The sequence below is a fragment of the Micrasema longulum genome, unplaced genomic scaffold (genome assembly GCF_059751315.1).
Source record: "Micrasema longulum isolate JH-2025_06_02 unplaced genomic scaffold, ASM5975131v1 h1tg000748l, whole genome shotgun sequence".
Taxonomy (NCBI): domain Eukaryota; kingdom Metazoa; phylum Arthropoda; class Insecta; order Trichoptera; family Brachycentridae; genus Micrasema; species Micrasema longulum.
In genome coordinates, this window is record NW_028277942.1 from 237,952 (window position 1) to 258,930 (window position 20,979).

Sequence of the window (20,979 nt, forward strand, 5' to 3'; positions counted from 1 at the left end):
TTTTTACTGGATTTTTGGTAACACTAAAATACTATTAAATTCAATACATTAAAAAAAATACTATTCCTAGATAAGTACACCGATTACACCCCTCTGTTGGTGAGAAGACTGGAGTTTGAAGTTTGCAAAAAGAATGCCATATTTGAAAAAATATTTATTTTATGTTTTGGAATTCAACCATAAACAAGTACCTACTTAAATTTAATATTAAAAAATTTTAGTTTTGAAATTTAATCACAAACAAGTACCTAGGTACCTACTTATCAATTTAAAATCTTTTTCCAAGTTAATAGCAGGCATGCCAACGCACAACGTTTGGGCAGGACAACATCTGACGGGTCCTCTAGTTATATTATATAAACTTACTTATCCTAAAAATGTTATTTTTAAAAAAAAACAAATTTTTAACTACATACCTATGTTCAGAATCTCTCATTTTATAAAATGTTCATAGAAGTCATAGTCTCTGCCATATGTCAGGTACGGGTGTAGGGGGGCATTGGTTAAATACTAAAGGTAATATAAAATAAAAATTATGTATTTATTCAAAATATTTATATTCAAAAATATTTTTGACAAACAAACATACACTTTTCATTACTCCTGTAAATTCTTATATTGATGTCATTTTTATGCGTAGAAGAAATCAACTGTTTTCATACTAGATTTTATTTTTTAAACTTCAACAATTCTAAGCAATATTTATTTACAAAATTATGAATTTGTCCAGATGTTTCTAGACAAATACTGGATTTCACTCCCCAGAGTCATTTAGATTTTTATTAAAATCAAATGCAGAAGTCAGAAATTTTTATGAGATTATTAAAATTATTTCTTATTTTCTAGCAGTAAAAAAACAACATTAAACTGTCAATTATAAAATTAAATGTCATGTATGCATGAATATTTGGTAAAAAATTGAGGTATACTTAAAAGAAAAGGGTACTGCTAAGTTATGGTTTCCTAAGAAAGCGGTGGGCGTAACAAGGCAGACGGGATCGGTGATCAGAGTTGTCAACTTAGAAAGAGTGGTGCTATTATCTAGCAGCCATGATCACCTCTGATTAATCAACTTTTATCGAACTCATTGTATAAAACTGACATACTGCGGCAAAAAATTGACAAACTTAGCATTATGAAGAAGCAGAAGCAGAAGCGTGCGGTAAGGTTTTCAATTGGGAAGCAATCACTTAGTACAATGTTTATACATAAATAAAATCGTATTGATACTACTAACACAGAAATGAGGAATTTCAGCCCTACGGGAAATTGGATACAAAAAGTGTTTTCTTACGCGGGGTGAAAATTAGAGCATTCAATTGTACTGCAAAGTTTCTTGAAAATGTACAGAAAAAATAATAAAAAATATTTTGATAAAAACGCACTACTTTGAATGACGTCACTGGTTCATGTGAATCAACCTATGATCTGAGAGCTATGGAAGATTTCTGGTCTGCTTGTCGCTTCTGGACCAATGGGAAGAATTGAATGCGGAAATGAACCTCTGACGTTACACGCGGAGTTATTTCAGAAATACAACATTTTAAAAAATCGTATCGCTGATAATACGATTTATAAAATAAAAAAATAATAATTTTTGACTTAGTTTAACAGTCTATTAACAAATATTTTTTTTTTAAAAAAACCACTGAACTTCCTCATTCGAATGAAGTGCTTTGAAAAAACTTAAAAGCAATTTTATGTCATAATTTCAGCATAAAAGACTTATGTTTCATAGTTTAAAGCAAAAAACTTAAATTCTCAAATTCCTGTTCTGAGAATTCAAGCATTTAAGTTTTTTTCCCAATTTAACTCTTTTATATCTTATTTAAATATAGTAAGATGTTAAGTGCTCATTTAAGAACATGTTTGAAATTTTTGTGTTACTTAATTTTATTTAGTAAGTCAATATTAAGTTATTTAAAGCTATTAACCTGAATAAAATACCCGGTATACGACTTAACCTTGAATTTATTTTTAAAACTACAGAAATATGAAATTTAATATGGCTTAGTGTATTTTGCCAGTTTGTAGAGCGTTAAAAACTTAACAAAACTGGATCATTAAGTCAAATCCGCACATTTTCGAGTTAACATTTTTTGCCAGTATATTCTCATGATATTATAATACCATCTTGACAACCGATTTAAGTGCTAAATTTGTTATAAAACAATCGTTATGTTAGAATTGGTTCCAGAGATACTAAAGATCTCAATTTGCGTATGTGCGGACTTGTGAAATTCATTACTGGAAGGACTGCCTTAAAGGAAAAAAAACACTTACGCAGTTCCATATTCCAGAATAAGATTGAACGCAGTGTATTTTTCACTGGTCCGCGCATAACTATGCAGTTGGAAGTCAGTTTTTTAGAAGTTATTAATGAATGAACATCAAACCCACCTAAAATCGCAATGATTTGAGTAAAAAATATTTGCAGTAGTTATTTAAAAGATTAGTTAACTTATGGCTGATTTTATAAAATAAATAAATGCTAATTGATTAAAGGTCAAATTTTTAGGGAAGCATTAGTTCTATCCAATCTTTGAACGGACTGCGCATGAGTAGATATATTTCAAGGATAAGGAGTCATCGGAAGTCGAAAAACATCATTTGGAGGAGTGAGATGTTTAAAAATCATGCTACAGAGTATGAATTTCAAGGTTTAGTGCAAATTTCAACATTTTCATACAAAACATGATTGTTTTTGATAGTCCAAATCAAGTTTCCACTTACTTTCAGACACAAAAATGTGTTCGCCGCTACATGAGAAAAAATGTTCCCAAACCATTTGTACTACCACGGCCGTCCTCCAAATGACAGCACCAATGTTTGACATTCTGCTCACAATCAACACTCTCTAAGAAACCTGCGCAATCTGGTTTGTACATACGTTTTAATCCTGTCATCCACCGCTACATGACAGCCGCTAGGTAACGGCACCGCTCTCTTAAGAAACCATAGCTTTAGATTAAATGTTCAAAAATCATTTTTTATTAAATAAATTTCAAAGCTATTTTCAGTATTACCTTGTATATAAATATATAATGTTATAGAAAAGCAAAAAAAAAATGTGGTAAATTAAAATATATTGTTTGATAAAAACATGTACATTTATTCACAAACTGCAAATTAAAATAAAATGCACTATTTATGACTAATTTCACTAATGTATTTTAAATTTAAAATAAAACTAAAATCAAGTTAAAATAAATGTATTTTTACAACACATAACAGGGTTGCCAATCAACCATTAGTCAATATTTTCAAAACTACGGGCTTCGGTTAATTTGGAACAGATTATATTGGCCGGGCTTAATTTCCTCAAAAATGTAATTATTTGCAATTCGGCAACCCTGTCTACAATTATTATAAAACTAAATTAAAGTTTTTTTAAATCATGTTTAATTGCATTGTGGCAATTTTCATTAAAATACTAAATTAAACTAAAACTCACTAAAAACAAAATAATGAGTAATAAATAGGTAACATCCTTAAATAATAATAAAAATTTGTTGACATGGCAATATTATCATGGAAAATTATAATTATATGCTCGTATGTACATCTCAAAATTATTATAATATCTATCTAATACAGATCTATTATTCCAAGGAGACTCTAAAATGAGTTATGGCGCTGGGGGATCTCAAATTGACAACTATGAATGTTAATAAGTCTCGTAAATTGATCTGAAAATAAATGATTATAAAATAAGGCGTTGTGGCGCAGTTGGTTAGACGGCCGACTGTAAAACTGGTGTCACGGGTTCGATTCCCGCCAATTGCAAGAGAAAAATCCATGAAATATTTTTTTCTCAATTGGTCTAGGTGTTTTGGTGAATTTTTCATTACCTCCTCCTTCCATATCCCCTCTTTCCCACCTGCTGACGAGCCTTTAAAATAGAAGCTCACGTCTCTGAGGGAGTTTTTCATTAAAAGATTCTCTTAATTTTTTAACATATTATTCTCAAGATATTATTTATTTCTATATGTATGAATTAAAATACTTTATTTTGCAATGTGAATAAAATTGAAATGAATAAATAAAATTGAAGTCACACCATTCGGCTCAAATAAATATATGATTCACCGAATCACGGCTAATGTGCTGAGTCCGCTGACCTGATATTTAATTTTCTGTAAAATGTGGCGTACACGTACGATTCGAACGAAACTCACAATGTACCGCTGTTCAGCTCAGAGCGTTCAAACTGTCTTTTTGAACTGATTCAAAATTGAGACACCCATGCCTAGCGTAGCAGCTAACCGATGACAGGGTTATCACTAGTTATCCAAACTATGTTAAAATTGATTTTCTTGAGGTGGACTTTTGTATGTTCTTGTAAATTTATATAAACAACTATCAAATTCCTAAAAAAACATGTAAAGCTTTTTAATGCTGAGCAAAATTGAAATACAACATAAGTATACTTTGTACTTTATTAAAGGTAATATAAATATGGCTTTATTTATGAGCATGCATAGTCATAAAAAAATAATAAAATAACCTTATTGCTTACATATTCCAAATTATAGATAAAAAATTGGTTAAAATTTTACTTTTAAAAAATTCACCTCGGTTCTTAAATGCTACATTTGATTGCTTTCTTATAAGCAGATTTCAGCGTTATCTCTTCGCCCATTATGTACTAATTGCCGAAAATACAATCTACTACACCATAATATTTACAAAATATATTAAAATCAATTTAAAAGCATAAAAATAACATTTAAAACCCCATGAAATATAAACCGGTACGCGGATAGATTGTGAGATATAAAATGCACAATGTGAACAGATCTATGAGTTTGTCAGGTTCAAGCGAATGTTACAAATTTATTTTTAAAATCAACTGTACAGGAGTAAAGTAACCTTATCATACACAGTTGGTAAGGTTGAACCAAATGTGTATTCCTCTAAATAGGTTACACAAAAAAGGGAAGATGAAACACCTTATTTAGCCAAATTTTGATGGTTTTCACAGATTTTTTATGGTTTTCTGGATTATTGAGCCGTTTTTTTTTTCATTGGGATACACTTCACTTTGTGAGCGTTATAAAAGACAAGAGGATTTTAAAAAAGGTATTCTAGTAAATTTTGACGAGGTGTCTTCATTTACCAATGTGACCTCGACTAACGCAATGGGCCTTCTTAGGCTTTTTGTGGTGCTACCACCCCGTAAATTGGCTATAAACATGCATTTTACTTTAATTGAGTTGAAGTATGTAAAAACAAAAACCGAAGTAAAATGAGGCAAATGAACGATTAGGTTAAGTAAAATACGCTCCTTGATGACTTCTCTCTATGATAAAAAATAATTTTAAAGAATTTCCAAGATATTAAATAAATGGACCGAACAAATTTATAATATGGAATTCTAATAAAGTGATGATTACATCCAAATGTTTGTAAACGAGGGCTGAATTTCGACATGCACAGAATAATGTCTGTGCAAGATTCAAGTTGCTTTTTGGAATGGTTTCTCGTTGAAATGTTTTGAGTTTTTGGAATGAAGCATATAGATATGTATACATATGATTTTAATCTAGGTAAACATAGAAGTTGGGGTCCTTAGTGTATTTCTCTGCGAAGAGTTTTCCCATATGCGTCGGGGAACTGAAGGCCAGCTCGTTCTTGGGGAGGATGAGGCCGTAGTAGAAGTTGGCTCTCATGCAGTTGACCAAGTTGGTGGCGATGCCCTTCTTCCGGTGGGACATGTGGGTCCAGATACGAGATATGCCCACCCTGAAAGAATTTGAGTAATGTAAAAACTATAAACCGAGGGAGTTGATTTATCGTATATGAACAAAAATGTATCTTTGGTGCTCTTTTTCTGAACTATTCTTGATACAAAACGTCACATGTTTTGAAGCCATTAAAATTACATAAAATTCATGAACCTTAACATTGTGCGAATGATGCTGTTACTAAACATGTATGATATTGCTTGTTGAGGGTTGGAGCTCCTACTTCAATTGGAGATTGACAGAAGATACGAGGTTGGTGTTTAATGCGTATTTATTACATGGCGAATAAGGTACTACACTTTGTTACAAAGCGCGAGGGTAACAGCGATGATGAGTTGAACTGACTGGGCGATACCACGCTCTGTGGTCTCTTTATAGGCCTCGGTTTCATTGTTCTTCATGTCTCCATGGTAGGAACGAAGTTAATGTACTTCGGGACGTTGCTCTTATGTAGACGGATGTCTAATGTGCAATACTGTTGGTCTTGCGGAATATATTGTATGGTATTCAATATAAAACAATGACTTGCTTCATTGGTCGTTGTTCTATATTTCAAGGGAAATCATTGCATGTGTGTGTGTCATCGATCAATGGACTAAGACCCCCACACACCTACTTAAATCTTAAAAGACAGTGCTAAAAAATCCCGCTGGAAAAGAGAGGTATCAAACCTTGTATTCTTTTTAGTCTTACGTAACATGAATGCCGTAATATGAAAAAGTATGTTTCGTTTTAAAGTTACCCTTACATTGTGCAGATTCTAAATGAAAGAAGTTTCAAAGAAGCCTTACTTGACAGGGTAGGATTCAGTACTGCAGCAGTCTACCTCGGTGCCCTGAAGTAGCTTGTACGCCACTCGGAGCTGCTCTGCTATCAGGCACCCGATCAGCTGCCGGGACTCCACATACAGGTACACCTAACACATTAATAATGGATTAATTACATATGGCCACTCGTGAAGACGGATGGACAATTCTCAAAGTATTCTCAAGTGTCACAAAAGTATTAAATATGTTGAAACAATTGTTTTGCTAATTTCAACGAAGCGCAAAATATGTACTAAATAACACATAAAAATATTTTTTAAATATCTCAAATACACGTCCCTGTTAGTGAATTTCAAATAACTTTCTAGTAACCGACATCATCGTTTTATCATCTGTTTATGAGAAAATGCACTTTAATTGCATTGAATGGTGTGAACCCATGGTGAAACATTGATTTAAATGTACTTAGTTTTGGATTTTATAAACACTGAAATGGTTTGTAACGGAACTGTCACATGACGCTATAAAGGGAATATATTCAAGGAGCAGAATTCCAGTCCTGTTCTTTTTTTTATTAGGTATTGTGTGGAATGTATCCCCTGAGCAAAAAGAAGTTTCAGTGTGCAATTGTACAAAGTCAGATAAAATATAATATCTGATAATGCCTAGATCTAATAATGCGGGGTTAGTTACTTTGTAGGTCTTGTGAGGGGCGAGGGGGGCCGCATAGCCGAGCTGAGGGTGAACCACTCTCTCCAGGAGGTCCGTCACCTTCTGCCAGTGGGCGGCCGGGTCCCCCGCCTGTACCACCAGGATCCTGCCGTTGCCATTTTGCCCGCACACCCGCTCGTGCTTCCAACCCTGCGGAAATAAATATATTATCAGTATAAAAAAAGGGGAAGGGAGCTATTAAATGATATCGCACTCCCAAAAGTACACAAGACGCTGATTAAACAATGAAAAACAAAAACAATAGCATTGTTGGATGGAGAGGAGCATACAACACGAAAGTCATTCTAAAAAAAAACCTTTTCAACAAAAACATTATTTTCGAAATTGCAAGCCCCCAATGCAGTAACTATTTTTTTAAAAATTGCAATTCTTCAAGTAATAAAAGACTATTAAAATGTAAAAAAAAAACAATTACATCCCAAAATTCAAAAATGATTTCAGAATACCGAAGTGCAATACAAGCAATTCCAACAAAATTATAAATATTTGAGAATCAAACATTTTTTGAATATTTTTTTTTATTTAAAACATTTATTGTTTATAAAATTACAAATGTTTTGTACACAAGTAAATAATTAGTAATAATGTTTCTACCTCTCGAATAGAGTGAAAACTCGTGTTTAGAGAGGGAGTTCATTTTACATTCATTTTTATTGTCTAAAACAGGTTCCTTAAAATTATATATTTATTATATTCTAAAAGATACATCATTTTCTACTATATGGAGTTCAGGATAGGGTGGGTCTCGTTTGTTTATTTTATGTTTAGATTGAAATGTTTCAATATTTGATTAATAGCCTCCTGAAACTGAAAAAAAAATTAAATGCTTATTTTACTAATTTTTGTTTTGTTGTTTTCATTAAGTTTTTTTCAGCTAAACGATATATCTCAATACTGGCAATAAATTTATTTAAAAAAATACAAAATCCCTTGGAGAAAAAACAGTCCAAAATTACAGTACAATGTTAAACGCATGTTACCATGCGCATGGCTGTCCGAGCTTTGGTAGAGGCTCGCAAGTTGACATGCGCATGTCAGTCTGAGCCTTGGATGGGGCTCGCAAGGTAACATGCGCATGGCGTGGATCGGGTTAAATTTTATTACGTATTTGATTTCAATGTCAATAAAAAATTAAGTTCTTTCCTACTTAGCATAGATTTTATTTCTATCAAGTAAGAACATAAATATAAAAACATCATCGTATGCATACATACTGTAAATAACACAAATGAATAATTACTCAGTTAAAATCCGTAATCCTGGTTTTCTGATCAAAAAACAACAGTAGCCATATTTGAATCACTTACGTGGAATTTGAGTATGTCTACGGCCAAATGATGATTCATGTGATCACTCTCATCCATCGCGTCTCCGATCTAAAAATGTTTAAAAAAAAAAACATTTAAAAAATTATGCAGACTTTCCACGACTATTGTTTGCAGCGAAACAGCAATACGCCACCATTCTAAAGATTAAGTAAAATATTATATAATTTAACGCTTTATATTGAAATAAATATGAAATGTATAATTCGTTTTTTTTTTTTCAATGAGGAAATAAAAAAAAAAACAAAAATTGATTTTGAATATTTTTATGTATAGAATTATCGCTATGATTTTAGGTTTGCAATTTTGAAATCTCTCCCCCAGAATGTCACGAGTTGTCGTCTGTCAGTTGTGCTGACATTTAAAAGTAGAACCCCGTAGCATCAAAATACGTTAAAAAAGTAGCTACCCATATACCGGAAATCTATCACAACACATAACAGCGCTGTAATTGATTGGTTGATTCACAAGATCTTGCGAAATAGTTCAAAGTAGTTCTTTTAATTAAAACCATTTTTATTTTGTAAATATTTTTTTCATACATTTCCTGGTACAATTAAATGCTCTAATTTTTACCGCGTGTAAGAAAACATATCCAATTTTCGATAGCACTGAACTTCCTCATCACAGATTTTTTTTTTCCAATTTTAGTATCGTATTGTTAATTTTTTAAAGTGTCATACATGTCTTAAAATATACAGAAAATAATAATTATAATCTTTATATATGTAATTCCTCTGTACGTGTGATGTCACTGAACTCCTCTTAAACAGCTTAACCGATTTACGTGCGGTTTTCAGAGAAATATAGATCTTTGTGCTGTGCGTGTTCGTAGATATTAAAATCTTCAATCTAATATGTGAAAAATGAGGAAGGAGCGTAAATGTTTTATTCATCGATCTACCAGGGTTGCATTCGAGGAGAATGCATTTATAAAAAAATAAAAACAAGTTTTTTTGTGTATAAAAAAATTTTTTTTGAATGTTTAACAGTATTTGTTTTTTGTGGATCTTAATCAGATCCTTTCCTTAAATTCCTTTTACTTTCTAACCATTTGTTTCTTTTTACTGGATTTTTGGTAATACTAAAATAATATTAAATTCAATACATTTTTAAAAATCGTTTTCCCACATAAGTACACCCCTCTGTTGGTGAGAAGACCGGAGTTTGACGTTTGCAAAAAGAATGCCATATTTGAAAAAACATTTATTTTATGTTTTGGAATTCAACCATAAACAAGTACCTAGGTACCTACTTAAATTCAATATTTCAATATTAACAGTTTTAAGTTTTGGAATTTAATCACAAACAAGTACCTAGGTACCTACTTATCAATGAAGTCTTTTTTCAAGCTAATAGCAGGCAAGCCAACGTTCGGGCAGGACAACATCTCTCGGATCCGCTAGTTAATAATATAATTATTGTGTAAGGTTAAGTAAGATAAGCATTATCGACAAAATCAAGAAAGGAGCTCTGCATTGGTTTGGACAGCAAAAAAACATTTAAAAATATTTACAATGCAAATTTCGAAGGATGCAGAAATAGATGAAGACCAAGAAAGACCAAATTCAACGAACACTTGAAGATGGACATGTCAAAAGTCAGAATAATCAGCGCGCGTGCATGTGAAGATGTATGAACGTAGAGGAAGCAAGATCTGTATGCAAAGACAGAGTAATATAGCGTTTTATCCACTCTGCCTACCCTTAGGGAGAAATGTCGTGATGGTTTGTTTGTTTGGATTATCATTATCTTCAAAAACTCTGCGACCTAGAGTATGCCGATGATGCGGTTATAATTTTAAGCCTTGTATTTTTTGTTATTAAAAACTGATTTCCATAATAGTACATAGGATTCATTGAATCTCTTATATTAGTCAATAAAATTATACTATAAAATGTAATTAAAACTATTAGTAAATTAAACCTAACTAACAAATAAATTTATATCAACAGCACTATTCAAATCAAAAAACTGAATTCAATAAATTAAAATCAATAAACACGAATTTTATGCCAAGCTGTATTGTCCTGCAAATATTCTTTGACTCTACCGAAGCTCTTTTTTCAAAAAAAAATTTTATTGGCAAAGCCTAAATTTCAAGAGGTAATTGTACGCAGTTTGAAGTAAAACAATTAATATTTTTTGCAGTCTAGTAGCGAGCACAACAAGCATATTATTTTATTTTATTACATATACTATTATTCTTTAATGAAATGAACCAAGATAATAAAAAGTAGTCAGGAATACAATATATTTAAGAAAGAAGTGAAAAATTACATCTATAATTCTTCTTTATGTAACACTGATTGAAAACATCGTTTATATCTTTTTTGTAATTTATTTATGTTATCCTAAAAATATTATTAATTAAAATAAAATAAACTATTGTAAGACGTCACTTCCCATTATGTACACAAGAATTGTTTATTTCTTTTACGTAATGAGAAACGTTAATGTAAATATATGTATTTAATTAATGTAAAAAATTGCATTTAGTTGTAATATTGTATTTTTATTTGTTATTAATAAATAAAAGATATCTTTATTTCTCGTGTTGAACCTATGGAAATCTCTGTTCCTCCTAAAATCATCAAAATTTTTATGCACATACATCAAATTTTCATAAATATATTGACATGTGACTGTCAATATATTGATTTTTTCTATAAATATAAATAAACATTAGACCTAGACTCTTTCGTAGCTATGTCTCATTAGAGCCAGCGGTATTTACCTGATATATGACATTGCATTCCTTGCATTGTGTTGCACCAAATCTCTTCTGTCCCGCATCTATCTGGTACTGTTTGGAGTCCGACGATAGGAATTTCGGTTTACTTTTCTTTTCGTTCATACTCTCTGAAAACAAACATTCATTGATCAACATTTTTTTTTCTTTTCTGAAATCGATATATATTTCCTCACTCTAAACAACTTCATATAAAGAAAATGCTAGAGCCTGAATTGCAATTAAAAATAATGATTTAATCTAACTGTACCTATTTAACAAATTTTACAGATTTTATTTTTTTATATACTTTCTTATCATATTTATTTTCTCTCATTTAAAAGAAGAAAGGAGGGAAGGCTGATCTGTGGCTACTCCGTATGGATCCGCCGGCGACAATATTTTTCAAGACCGAGTAAACAAAAAAAACCTTTTCTTTTTATCTGTTCTATTTCATTATTATTGTAATATTTAATTTTTTTACAAGTGGAATGATACGGAATAGCTTTACACGGGTACGCTTTTTTTAATTTTTTGGCATTGTATTTACTCAGACTGGATCTTCAGACAAGGTCAGACCAGTCTGAAGATTACCCATTAGAGGGTGAAAGCGCTAATTGGTCGAACAAATAAGTGGAAGTATACCAAGTATTTTTAATTAGCAACTTATATGTAAATATAAGTTATGACATCATAAAATAAAATGATTTGTTTTTGAATTCACTGTTGGAATATATATGTATAATATTTTGATAAAACAATTGAATCCAGTATTTGAGAACCAAAATTTATATGTACATAAAAATGCATTACCTTCAAATCGAGCTTGCTTTGCCTTAATATTGTCTTTATCAAATACAGGATACAATTTTCTTTTCTTTCCATTCACATCGGCGGAATTCTCCATGGCCTGGCAGCCAGAATCGGAGCTTAGAGATATTTCACCAGCCTTGGCCATTTTGGGGCTCGTCAGAGCTAAACCCGAAGCCATTGTGCACATCTCTGATGTGGGGGACAGTAACAAAGCTGGATTTATATTATTCATCTTAGCAATCTCCATAATTTGTTTGTCGAGAGCTTGGATCTCTGAATCAATGGCCTCCAGATCACAAGGCACATCCCCATCTGCGAAACATAACAAACATTTCCTAAAATTACACTTTAATTCAGACATATTTTAATGCAAAACTCGACAGTTATTTTGCGCTTTTTAAACTTACTAAGTAAAATGGAACACTTTGAAAGAGAACCAAAATCATAGAAAATGTTCTTAAACATCGCCAGTTCAAAAAAATTATGCATTTTATTTTATGACAGATAGTGAAAGTAACAAATATTAATAATTATCTATGATTTTTTAAATAAAAAAGGTTCTAAATTGAAAATACCAAAATATATGGTTATTTTATGTAGGTACTTAGGGGAGCAAGGAACTTCTGTGTGGTGTTAAATTTTTATATATCCATTTTAATATATATTTTGAGATCATTTATTTTTCAATAATAGTTTATTTATTATTACTTAATTAGATTTTTCTGCTTTTTTATGCTAATTATGTCATTCATAGTAAAATTGATTCTCAGTTAAGCACAATTTTTCAATGGTTATAATCTCTTTTAGATAATAATTGACTGATTCATATTATGTATTCATCTCTATAATTTAACTTTTTTTTTCTTCTTAAACATCATTATTCCCAAATATTATTGTTTGTTTATTAATAAATAATTTTACACTTGATCGAAAATACATTTTTTTCCCGTATGTCTTAAAAGTCTCCTTTTTTCCCTCATTCTTCCGAATATAGAAAAATATATTAAAACAACCGATTAAACTAAAATATAATTACCCATCATATCTTCAACATTATTGACAATAATGTATCCACCGTCAACAGGCAAGAACTGAACATCTGACGGATTGGAAATTGTTGTTATAGCATCCCGACTGCAGTCGGTGCTAGAAGATTCAACATTATCTAAATTATTTGCAGCCACTGTTGTAACAGATGGCACCACATTAATTTGATTCCTGAAGAAATTGTCGGCATTGTTATTGCCGGTAAAAGCACTGTTCGAAGGAATAAGAGAGGTGTTAAGGCTCTGTTTTCCTGCCGATATTGTCTCTGGCTGGTTATAAATATTAGTGTTTATGGTTGGAGTTCTTTCTATGAATTCCTCTTCTTCTTCTGTCCATTGAGAAAGCAAATCTTCTATGCTGTTTTTTTCTGGAGCATTCAACTTATCTGTAAAAAAAGTTATTTACGTGATCAACAAATCGGGTCATAGTCTTGTGGTACTGTCATTGACTGAATCAGAGACTCAATTGTAAAGTTATTTTGTGCATATTTTAAAATTAAGGAATGAAAAAAAAAATCTGGCAGAACAATGGTTACAAAATTTTGATGTTATGCAATTGAAAATATAGAAAAAAAAAATCTGGCAGAACAATGGTTACAAAATTTTGATGTTATGCAATTGAAAACATTTAAGTAAAATGTTTGGAGTTTTTCAAAAAAGTATATTTGAACCACAAGACACCCAATTACAGCACAGAGCATCCGAATTCAGAACCATCAATGCTTAAGTCAAGCGCCTTGCCACTACATCATGGAGGCTGCCAATATTCAAATTTGTTTATTGTAATCTCGCTGGGGATTGAACCCAATAGATAAAACAGGTATCTTAACCACTACACCATTGGGGACTGACTGCCAATAATGTATGACACCATTTTACATGTATGATAGTAAATACAGGAATTCAAACATTCAGTAGTAATATACAATAAATGCGCATACACACACACAAACTCTTTTAATTATTCTCTCACTAAGGCAGCCATAATATACTGGCTGTACATTCATTTCAAATGATAACATATTATTTTATATTGTTTACTATTTATTTTACATACCTGCAAAATAAATAGATTAAATAATCTTCGACTGTTATTGTATTCAAGAGCATTTAGTCATGCTATCATCTTAATACTTTCATAAAAATATATTAATGGTAATTCATCATCTATTAATGATAATACTAACCTTCATCATCCGCAACAAGATCGGAAACGTCAAACTGCACCAGATTCTGCAACATCGTCAACTTCTCTTCAACACTTGTCTTGTCTTTAGTGGGCTTCCGGGATGGCATGTATTTGTGCAACATGGCCTTCTTCAGCTCGGCCGCTCTCCCGGCTGACTTAAAAAACTTCCTGTTGGACGGGCTACTGTCTACTTCACTCTCATCATCTTTCCCAAACTGCGTAGACTCGGCCACTTCTATTGATTGAGAAGGCTTTTCTTCCGTATGATACAAAATGGTGTTTAACGATTTAGTGCACCCGAGCTGCTTCAAAATGGTGTCCATTTTGTTCAACTGATTCTGTGACAGCCCCGTCGCCATCGCAAGTTCATCTGTTTTGGAATTCTCCATATTTAAAATTGTTGGGTTACTTTTTTGGAGTCCGTCGATAACAATGTTAGATTTTTTCGTAGTCATGAAATTATTTATGTAGGTATTCAAAGGAGACTCGTCTATGATCTTCAACGCCAGTTTAAGTTTTTGATCTTTAGTCAGGATGGTGTATTTGGTTTGTTTAGGCTTTCGGATTCCGTGTCGAACTCCTAAATTTATCTCGCCCAGTCGCCTCTTCCTGCTTTTTTTGTACGAGAGTCGCGAAGACGGATGTCTCGCGTTACTCCGTCGGGATTGATGAGAAATAAGAGACATTTTAGTCGAGGCCTCGGAGCAGAAGCTCGTGTCTAAGTTTGCTTTAGGGTAGAATGATTTGGGTGACAAAAAATACTTTTTGTTGTCATTACTGAATAATGAAAGTCTCGCCTTAGGTACAGGCACAGTAGAATTAAAACGATTCTTGTGATGAGGTAAGTTGTCATCGATACCGTCCATCTTAGAACTGTTGGATGGACTATTCGAAGAACATTCTTTAAACGGTTTTCGGTTGTGATTGATCCTCGGAGGGGTTTTCGCGTTTGCTACTGTATCATGCGGAGTTTTCAATATTTTAGAAGGAGATTGTTGCATTTCTCTTTCGTGCAAAAACTCTTCCGGCAGTTGGAAATCAGTAATATCTGTTTTCATGTTCTTCAGCGATGACTTAAAGAAATTGTTAGATTCATTTTCCATTTTCTTACTGTTTCTAGACGAACGCTTGCCTTTAGATCGAGTTCTACGTGATGGCGTATTCTCTTTAGAATCGGACGGGTCAGATTCCGAATGGAAAGTCAGATCTTGCAAAGAGCTGCTACAGCTTTCTGCATCTGCGAGGATGTCCACAAGCTTAACTCGGACAGTCTTAGTAATTTCAAACCTCTCCGGCAGAGACTGACGAGTCATGTAGTTCTTGAAAGTAAGTGGGGATTGAAGTATCTGTCGAGCAGTCTTCTTTTCTGACTTTGTTTCATGTTTACGACGACTCCTTGTTATTCCTCCTGAGAAAAAAAATCACAAAATAATAATAACATATTTACAAAGTATCAAAAATGAACAAAACTACAAGATTTTGATGATAAAAACTTATATTTTTTAAGTATGAATGGCAAATTATACAAAACACAGAATATTTCTAAGAAGATATATAGATACTGATTTAGCATTTGTAACATTTTTCAGATGTGTTTTTTTTTGTTGAGAGTGCACAAAATATTTTCTGTATATGCTCTAATAGCTAAATCAATATGGAGGCTCAAGGTTAGGCAGAATGGTGTATAAAAAATTACAAATTCTGATCGAAAGCTGGTGGTGCAACTTTGTGAGAGGAAAAACTACCCCACTCTGGGCACTACTCATCAGTGTTAAAAACATGTATAAACAAAGTTCCAATAATCTCAGAAAAAAAAGATTATTGAGTCTAATAAGAGTGGAAGGAACGAATACTTTTTGGAATTGCAATTACTTCGGTTTTACACTCATTGTGCTATATATAAATATTGATCAGTAAATTAAGCCAAGGAAAAGGAATTGAAATATAAATTAAAATACACATGCGCGAAAAGTGGAGGTAGGAAGAATTCTGTAGTGCTGGTTGCCTGTGCGTTGGTCTACATTTTTCTATGGGTGGTCAAGCGATTGTTTAACTTTTGAGTTATTGGCCAAGCAGTCCCATATAGAAATAACGTGTCAGCGGGTCACCCCATTTAATAACAGTTCCACTCACTCCAGGAGTTGGGCGTCTGCGGCACACTCTGGTCAAACGGCTCGGAGCTGTCGCTCGAGTCAAAGTGGCTCAGGATGCCGAGGTCGCAGCTGTCGCTGTCTTCGCTGAGCGCGAGGCTTCCCGCGGGGCTGCGCGAGTCGGGGGCGCACTGGAACAGCGCGCGCTTGCGCTCGGACATCTTGGGCGTATGTGCCATGCGCCCGCTGCTGCGTGGCGTCACGAGCGCCATGACTAGAAACAAACGGAGATTAAATTAATTAAAATTAATTTAACCCTTTATTTATTTATACATACATATACGAGGTATATCCAGAAAGTAAGTTTCGTTTGACAGGTTAAAGAAAACGAGTATGTTACTCCTGGCTTTTAATCTCCACCTACTCTTTCTGTTTCCGGACTTCACTTTGACTAAGACCTCTCCGCCCATTGGAATATTTGGTTAACCTGCCGAAATACAACGCTGCCTCCGCCGATGAAGCGATACCGGCCTTACCCCCGGTTGCCTGCTTCAGGTCGCAGCCATCAGTACTACCTACTAGCGAGCCTGCAAGGGGCCTATAGGCTAGATAAATTCCCGCGGCTACCTAACGCCCGGTCATTTATTTATTTTATTTTATTTGACACTTTATATACATATGCAATATATATACATATAAGGGCGGGCATATCGCCTTAAGGTAATTTCTTCCTACCTACCCAAACCGTTCAGTTTGAGAAAATTATAAATACATGGACATATTGAATCTTACAATTTCATACAAAAATTAAAAGCAAAGATTAACAAAAATAAATATATATATAAAAAAAAATAACACTATACTATGAAGAAAGGAGAGGGGATGGTAAGGAAAGAAGAAGGATAAAGGAACAATTTAAATATTAAGATAGTGACATTTCAATCTTGACTTAAATGTAAATAAAGAAGGGGGCGTCTCTAACATTAGTGGGTAGATTATTCCACAATCGAGCGACTACTACTGTGAAAGAGGAGGCAAGAAAATTAGAGCGATGACAGGGTATTAAAAGAGTTCTCTCGTTACTAGAACGAAGAGATAGTCCGTGTTGTGAAAGAGGTTGGATGAACTCTCTCAGATAAACAGGCGAAGTGGGATTATTTAAAATATTGTGAAGAAGTGATAGAATGTGAATATTTCTTCTATGCCTGATACTGAGCCAGTGTAGTTGCGTGCGATACTAGGTTATGTGGTCAAATTTGCAAAATTAAAGATATAACGAATACAAATATTCTGCAATCGTTCTAACTTATCGAGCAATTCAGAGTTAGCATCTGGATAACATACATCCGCATAGTCAAGGAGTGGAAGAAGTAAGCTCTGGACTAATGTTTGCTTAACATTAATTGGCAAGAAATTCTGTAATCTTTTAAGTGAGTGCAAACTGCTATAAAGTTTACGACTAACTTCGTTAACCTGATCGTGCCACCCTAAATGCTTATGAATGATAATACCTAAGTTTTTGACTGAAGTCATGAATGGAATTTCTGTACCATCTATTTTGAAAAGAGGAAGTGTGGAAAAATTCACTTTTGAATACATTTGTTTACTACCAACAAGTACTATTTGGGTTTTTGTTGGATTTATGAGAAGTCCAAATTTTTTTTTTATTCTGAGGTGACACCTGCATCTGTGGTATACAGTTCCTTGTGACGGGCGCGATCGCCAGGAGGTAGAAAGTGACCCGCCGCGTCTGTTATACACGTGATCGATGTTATTTTGCCTGGCTGATGCGGCAAACTTCCGTCCTCTTCACCAAAGTACTTTCGAAACGACCCAAATCTTTACAGGACACGGAGCTATGAGAAGTTACCTATATAGGTTTAAATTAAGGAATGATGACTATTGTCCAGCCGATGCTATTTTATCACTGAGTATCGAACATCTTTTATTTCAGTGCCCATTTTTCAGTTTACAATGCCATAATCTTGAAGCAGAATGCAGGAAAGATGGAATATCCTTAACAGATATCCACACTGTAGTTAAAAGTAGTTATCACGCGCCATTGTTCTTGGACTTTGCAACAATGGTGATTAGACTCATAAAGGTAATAAACCAAAATCAGTGATAGAACATCCTATTCCCAAGAGTACTTTAGCCTTATACAGGCTAAAGTACTCTTGGGGTCCGGGGTCCAAAACAGGGGTCCAAATATATTTGATAAAAAAAAGAATATATAATATGTATTTGGAATATTTTGAGTTTGTCCAAACGTTGAACAGATGGAAGAATTGAAGAAATATGGATGCTCAAACACAGGCAAAATGGTGAATGTTACACAGTGTGTAAAGTTGGCCCTCAAGTATATAAATATTATTATTTGCAATAGCCCAGCAGCCTTTGCCGGTACGCCTATATCTCGTATACTGCTTTTTTGTCTGCATTTTTCTTCCTTTAAAAAAGTATCCAACATCGTGGCTTCTGGCAAGATTTTAATTTTGTGACCCCAGAAACTTATTTTCCGGGGAACAGAAAAGAAGGTTGTGGGTCTGCAAAGTTTAGGGTAACCCCCTGAGGGTTGCGCGCGCCCCTGGTGGCCGCCGATCTGGCCAGCCCCTAGCTACGACGCTGGATTGAGCTTTAAGTTATAACCCTGTGAATTGGTGATGGGATTTAATTAATACATCTCGTCCAGGAGGCAGTCATAATAATCTTCTGTCGTTCTTCCTATGATGTAAGTCCTAGTGCTTTAAATCTGCCGTGGAGGGGGTTCCTTTTGAATAATTTGGGTATTTTTGTAACACATCCTAGGAGACTTTCTAGTAGATCGATTACTTTTTATTATTATTATTACCATGGATAACTTATATAGCGCCATTTTCGTAATACCTCGGTTTTCAGTTTTTTCCGAGACACCACTTCACTTTCACAGCCTCGCATCTCTGCTGGGAAAGCATTCCATGCTGTAGGGCCTAAGACCGCAAATGCGCGTTTGCCGAATTTAGTGCGCTGTATGCGTAGAGGCATAAAAACTTTTCCCCTCGACGTAGATGTAGCTGATCTAAGCGTAAGATGTCTGTCAGCTAGTTCATCAGGAATGCAGAGTTCCCTTAGATATTCCGGAACAGAGTTGTGCAGTGATTTATACATAAGCCAACAGAGTTTGTATTCCACCCTCTGTGGAAAACGTAGCCAGTGTAATTCCCGAAGTAGTGGAGTGATATGCAGTATTCAATGCAGACTGCAGGCGAGTCATTTTATCCATTGGTAGACCTGCATAGATACCATTACAATAATCGACTCTAGACACTACAAACGCATTTATTAATTGACGGGCGGCATCAACTGGCAAATTTTTGCGTATACTGTCTCAGCTGGTAAAAGCATGAACTTATCGTTCTACTAATTTGAGCGCCAAGAGAAAGGTTAGAATGAAGGAAGACACACAGTAGTTTAACGGTGGGTAAAGCGGGTGGGTAAACTGCCACAAGATTTATTCTAAAATTTTGTGTGGTGTTTATTACACCATAACACAAGATTATAAAGCTATTTTTAAAGTAGCAAGGCACACTAACAATAAAAACAGAGGTATAGAAAAACTTCGCTTTTCTATAGATTCACCTTAAATGCAAATTAAACAAGTATTATAAGTAGGTGCATAGTGATTCTACATTCAAAATTTTGTGCCATGCCTGGTTTAATTATTTTTTTTAAAAGAATTAGAGTCGATAGAAACCTGGTAAGACCCTTTTTTGTCGACAGCCTTACGCATTACGTGAAACTAGCAGAATGATATTAAGAAAATTATACAGCTGACAAAATTAACATGAAAAAAAGGCACTATAAAAATGTTTGAAACCGGTCTTTTCACTAAGCGTGTAGCAGGTAAACGGAAATGAAAAATGATGCTTTTTACCCGATTGATCAATTTGTAACTTCTTTTAAGAAGTACTTTAGTGCGAATTAAACGTTTATTTATCCTAAATAACAGTGCGTATTTACTTTGAATGATACAAGACGCAGATACACAGCAAGAAGGCCGAAAAGCGGGTTATCAAGTACCAAGTCTCGTAAACACCAAAATGGCCCGGCGAATTAACCCGGACAAGGGCGCGCAAAGTTTACAGAGTTTCAAATATAATCTACTAATAAAATCAACATACCTTGAAGTTATAACTTATAATTAAATGCCAGAATAAACTCCAAAACTTCGGTTAAGTAATCCTCCACAATCAGCCGTTGTGAGAAACGACCATTCGCGACGTAAGGCGATGCCAAGGTTTGGCGCGCAAAACAGCTGTCAACTTGTATACAAGTCTGTGATTGGCTGAAGTACCAAAACTTTTCGCAACTATCTTCACACTGGAATAAACTATTTCCTTGAATTTTCAAAAGTATTAAGGTGTAAATGATTTTATATAAATATGATACTTTAAAACTAGGATTCGCAATATCGTCGCATTAAGAAACATTTTTTTTTATCTTTTAGATCAATATAACTTGCCTTGACTTTTTAAGGGTTTCAAAAAACATAAAAAATCT

General features: G+C 33.7%; 1 protein-coding gene across 1 annotated transcript; it reads right to left on the reverse strand.

The window, feature by feature from the left end:
* Window positions 1–4,985: 4,985 nt before the first annotated feature.
* eco (Establishment of cohesion) lies at window positions 4,986–20,727 on the reverse strand. The gene is made up of 10 exons (XM_088230374.1): window positions 20,601–20,727; window positions 16,484–16,714; window positions 14,349–15,758; window positions 13,152–13,547; window positions 12,116–12,427; window positions 11,309–11,433; window positions 8,554–8,622; window positions 7,208–7,375; window positions 6,539–6,663; window positions 4,986–5,745 (listed from the first exon to the last, which is right to left on the reverse strand). Exons 2-10 carry the CDS (start codon window positions 16,710–16,712, stop codon window positions 5,541–5,543), a joined length of 3,039 nt encoding a protein of 1,012 aa, XP_088086500.1. The 5' UTR covers window positions 16,713–16,714; window positions 20,601–20,727; the 3' UTR covers window positions 4,986–5,540.
* Window positions 20,728–20,979: the final 252 nt, after the last annotated feature.